The 5,374-nt window shown below is 45.4% G+C and overlaps 1 protein-coding gene across 1 annotated transcript; it reads right to left on the bottom strand.

The window, feature by feature from the left end:
• Positions 1-767: 767 nt before the first annotated feature.
• LOC121998402 (probable 1-deoxy-D-xylulose-5-phosphate synthase, chloroplastic) lies at positions 768-2,773 on the bottom strand. The gene is made up of 5 exons (XM_042553330.1): positions 2,588-2,773; positions 2,166-2,439; positions 1,501-2,096; positions 1,131-1,415; positions 768-1,044 (listed from the first exon to the last, which is right to left on the bottom strand). The coding sequence occupies exons 1-5, from the start codon at positions 2,762-2,764 to the stop codon at positions 883-885; spliced, it is 1,494 nt and encodes a 497-aa protein (XP_042409264.1). The 5' UTR covers positions 2,765-2,773; the 3' UTR covers positions 768-882.
• Between the last annotated feature and the right edge of the window lie 2,601 nt (positions 2,774-5,374).

Below are 5,374 nucleotides of genomic sequence, written 5' to 3'. Positions count from 1 at the left end.
TAGTCTTTGTGACTAATTAATTTTGCTCTGGTCTTTATGATTTGATTGTCAAATAGTGTATATGACTTAATCAGTCATTGTGACCAATTAATGTTTAGCTTTGGCATTGTGACTGACATGGTCGCCTTGTAATCTATGTTACTGACATGGTCACCTTGTAATCTATGTGACTGACATGGTCTATGTGACCAGTTAACCTTTAAGGATTGACTTGAACGAGTGGGAGATGTTGGTGTTAAGAAGATAAAAGAGTGTCTCTTCCCCTTCATCTTCTAACACTTTCACCTTCCACCATTAATGGAGATAAAGGAAGAGTCATCTTCCTCTATATAAAAGAACGTCCAAGGCAATTGGTGTATGACGAGAAAGGAGAGCATGCATCAGGAAAATGTTGTTGCGTTGTATACACAGATGAGATCGAAGCACAACAGAAGTACTGTCAAAATTCTACCAAGACTATGTGTCTTGTAGAGAATGAGAACATCCATTAGAGAAGGAATTGATTTATGAACCATAAAGAGCTTTCGATTTTATGATTATTCTTCTGACAGTAAGTCCTACTATCGCCGATTGCAGATCTATACAAGATCACCGTAAATGTTTAATTATTTTATGTAATTATTATATAATTCCTACAATACCATCAAAACCACATACACCAACAAAAACAAAACCAATTGAAACAACACTACTAGAATAATAAGCCTAATATGAAGAATCCTGTAGTTCATGATTTGGACTGAGTCCATATTATTATGCTTGGCTAGATTTGTCCTTTTCATACCATTTCCTATTCGTTATCAGCTACCAGAGAATAAGCAATTAATCCACCGTATTGAAGAAAGACAAGAAGAAATTAAACCGTACGTTTAATGTCTCTTCCTATTTTTCCAACGGCATCATAATTTTAAGTGCGTCTCTTGTCTGTCCAATGACGTTGAACACGCTCGCTGCGATATGCGACGGTGTCAGTCCAGCCTCTGATAACTGATCACTTGCCGATCCATGGTCGATGTATCTATCAGGAAGAGCCAAAGGCCTCCACTGTTGCAACAACAACAATTCAAGAAGTTTTTAATTAATCCTTTAATCATCGATCGCACTAATTACTAATGAATCTGTTTAATTACCTTGAGTTTGCCATCGAAGAGGCCATCCAGAGCCATGAACTGAGCTACGTGAGAGCTAAAGCCGCCAATTGATGCTTCTTCCACGGTGATGAGAACCTCGTGCGACTTCGCCAAGCTCCGAATCAAGCTTCGGTCAAGTGGTTTGCAGAACCGTGCGTCGGCCACCGTGATCTTGAGGCCGTGGAGCTCCACCATGGAAGCCGCCGCCAAGCAACTCCGCACCGCCGTCCCGTACCCCAGCAGCGCCACCCTTTCCCCTTCAATTAGTATCCTCCCTTTCCCAATCTGAGAAATAAACAACTGATAATCAAACAATTGGAAGCGCGTGCATAGAGATCTGAACTCTGAAGATGATCGAATTACTAGTAACCTCCAGAGGAACACCCTTGTTTCCCTGAGGAAGAGGAACAGCAACGCCGTTTCCTCTCGGGTACCGGAAGCACGACGGTCTGTCGTCAATGGCAGCCGCTGTGGCCACCATGTGGAACAGCTCTGCTTCGTCGGACGGCGCCATTACCACCATGTTCGGCAGGCAGGCCATGTAGGCCACGTCGAACGCCCCCGAGTGCGTCGGTCCGTCGGCCCCCACGAGGCCGGCGCGATCCAACGCGAACCTCACCGGAAGCTTCTGCAAGTCGACGTCGTGCACCACCTGATCGTAAGCTCTCTGCAAGAAGGAAGAGTAGATGGCGCAGAAAGGCTTAAGGCCCTCGCAAGCCAACCCGGCCGCAAACGTGACCGCGTGCTGCTCTGCTATTCCCACGTCGAAGCACCTGTCCGGGAACTCCCGAAGGAAGCGGTTGAGCCCGGTTCCACCTCCCATGGCTGCATGGATCGCCACGATGTCCTTGTCCACCTCCGCCTCCGCCTCCGCCACCAGCGCCTCGGCGAAGTAGTCGGTGTAAGATTTTGTCGAACAGCTTGATTTGAACTGTTTCCCAGTAGCCGGATCGAATTTGGTGACACCTTCAACAACGACAACAAAAATTTAGCGGAGGAATTTAATTTACATATTCTCAGTGAATTATGACCTACCGTGATACTTGTCCGCAGCTCTCTCCGCATAAGGGTATCCTCTTCCTTTCTCCGTGATGACATGAATGAGAACTGGACCCGTTGTCTTTGTGCTCTTGATCTCTTTGAGAATGGTGACGAGGTCATCTATGTTGTGCCCGTCCACTGGGCCGATGTAGTAGAGGCCAAGCTCTTCGAACAAAGTCGAGCCGGATCCACTGATCATTCCTCGGGCGTATTCATCGACTTTAGCCGCTATGTCGTGCACGGACCCACCGATTTGCTTTGTCATTCCCTGCAGCGTCGAGAGATGCTATTTCCGATTCGTTTAGTCACGACAAAGAGGACTCTGGTCGATATGATTCGATTAGTAATATTCCTCTGAACAAGATCCAATGAAGAAAAGATCCTTCAACTTGTTTTAATCGCACATGGATACTGACCTTAGCCAACTCCCTCAGCTCTCTCAGTGGCTTGCTCGACTGCAACCTGCTGAGGGCGCTGCTCAAAGCCCCAACAGGCGGCGCAGGGCCATCGAGAGTTGCGGTGGGGAGAGAGACTTGCTTGTTCTCATTTAAAATCAGAATCATATCGGTGTCCAAATATCCTGCGTTGTTCATGGCTTCATATGCTTGTTCATGGCTACAAATGGACGAACATGACTCACTTGTTCGGAACTAAGATACCGAACGTATTCAGCTATATTCGGAAACAATCAACCGAACAAATTTCAAAATGTTCGGTTTCCAAAAGCTGAACATTGCTCAAATTATTTGGCCTAATATGACAAAAGACTGCGTGTTTAAATTGTTGGTGCAATATCCCTTAGGTCAAGTTTGACTGAGTTGACCAAGTTTGAGTCTTGGTCATAGTTTCGATGTTTGACAATACATGTAGACACATGGACAATGCAGGTGCAGTTGTTCACGTGGGGAGATTCTGATAAGGCATTGATCAGTTTGATTGAAGAAGAGTCAAGTAGGTCAAGAGTGACCGGATACCTGACTGGGAAGTCCTAACTGGAAGGCTAGGCAGAAGAAAATCCTGGTGAGTGAAGCCAGGTGAAAGTCCTAGTGAGTGAAGCTATGCAGAAGGAAGTCCTAGTGAGTGGAGCTAGGTAGATGGAAAACCCTAGTGAGTGAAGCTAGGTGAAAGTCCTAGTGAGTGAAGCCAGGTAAGGGAAAATCCAGATGGATCAAGGATGATCGGACATCTGGTGTTGGGAAGTCCAAGTAGATCAAAGGATTGACTGGATACTTGGCATGAGGAAATCCAGATGGGTCAAGGTTGACCAGACATCTGGTGGAAGTCCAAATAGGTCAAGGGAGTGACCGGATACTTGGCACGAAGAAAAAAGTCCAAGTGGGTCAAAGGGATTGACCGGACACTTGGTGGGGAGTCCTGGCAGGTCAAGGGAGTGACCAGATGCTAGGCATGATATACCAACAGGTCAAGGTTGACCGAATGTTGGTGTGAGAGGCTTGGGACTTGGTTTTGGGTAAAAACCAAGAGCTGGATCGATCAGTGGATCGATCCAGGAGCTAGGTCGATTAGTGGATCGATTCAGGCTTTTCCCAGCGAACAGAAAGCCTCTGGATCGATCACTGGATTGATTCAGGCTTTTCCCAGCGAACAGAAAGCCTCTGGATCGATCAGTGGATCGATCCAGGCCTTTCCCAATGAACAGAGAGCCTCTGGATCGATCAGTGGATCGATCCAGAGGTCCCAATCGATCAGCCGATCGATTGGGACGCTGCTGGTTCGCGCGATAAGCGCTGGATCGATCCGTGGATCGATCCAGGCGTTTTCCCAGAGCACAGAGGCGCTCTGGATCGATCCATGGATCAATCCAAAGCCTCCCCGATCGATTGGGAGCTTTCGAATCGATCGGGATCCGACCGTTGCGTCGTATTTGAGCTGCAGGCGTGCGATGGCTGCGGCAACTCTCCACTGTTTTTATCTCAGATCTCTCGCCAGCTGCTGCACAGCACTCTCAAAGCTCAGATCGCCAGTTCTTGAAGGATCTTGGAGGTTTTCCAAGTCAAGAGGCAGATCAAAGAAGGAGAAGAAGGAGAAGAAGGAGAGAAAAGAAGCCTCTTTTCTAGCATCCCTTGGAGCATGATGGTGGTGGCCGAACCTCTTCATCCTAGGAGAAGTTTTGATGGCCGAAACTTGTAAAGGAAAAGAAGGTGCTTTGGTGGTTTCTCATCTCGGAAGATCGTTGCCCACACAACGTCCGAGGTTAGAAGAGGAATACGGTAGAAGATCAAGAGGTCTTTCTAAAAGGTATAACTAGTAATTTTTCTTTCCGCATCATACTAGTTATTTTTGAAAATAATACCAAATACAAGAGGCATGCGATTCTAGTATTTCGAATATGTTTTTCGATGTTGTGTGCTTTTGTTTTTTTTCTTGTGATTTGATTGTTCTTTTCGGTTAACCTAAAGTTATTTTAGGAAATTAAATATTAGCTTTCCATAAAAGGTTTTGTCTAGTCGGTGGTGGTTGCTCCCATATCCAAGAAGGTCATGTGCCTCGCCACGTCAGTACTGGGAACCAATTATGGAAATTAATATTTAATGAAATTAATAACTTAAGGTGATTTGGGTCGAACGTGTTAAGTTCCGCAGGAGACCCAAGTCAAAACCTAAAAGAACGAATAGATTAAGTTTTGGATCAAACGTGTTAAGTTCCGCAGGCGATCCAAAATTTAATTTAAAAGAACACATGGTAGCTAGGAAAAGGTTCAGACCTTTGTACAAAATTTTTGTACAGTGGAACCTTTAGGTTTTCCGAGTAGCAACCAACACATGGTCTATGTGACCAGTTAACCTTTAAGGATTGACTTGAACAAGTGAGAGATGTTGGTGTTAAGAAGGTGAAAGGGTGTCTCTTCCCCTCATCTTCTAACCCTTTCACCTTCCACCATTAATGGAGGTAAAGGAAGAATCATCTTCCTCTATATAAAAGAGCGTCCAAGCAATTGGTGGATGACGAGAAAGGAGAGCATGCATCAGGGAAAGGCTGTTGTGTTGTGTACACAGATGAGATCGAAGCACAACAGAAGTGCTATCATAATTCTACCGAGACTACGTGTCTTGTAGAGAAGGAGAATATCCTTTAGAGAGAGATTTAGTTTGTGAACCATAAACAACTTTCCGATTTTATGATCGTTCTTCCGACAGTAAATCCTATCATCGCCGATTGTAGATCTACGAAAGATCACTGTA

The sequence above is a fragment of the Zingiber officinale genome, chromosome 6A, assembly GCF_018446385.1.
Source record: "Zingiber officinale cultivar Zhangliang chromosome 6A, Zo_v1.1, whole genome shotgun sequence".
Classification (NCBI taxonomy): Eukaryota; Viridiplantae; Streptophyta; class Magnoliopsida; order Zingiberales; family Zingiberaceae; genus Zingiber; species Zingiber officinale.
The sequence above is the reverse complement of the archived record's forward strand: the minus strand, read 5'-3'. Positions and strand labels throughout refer to the sequence as shown.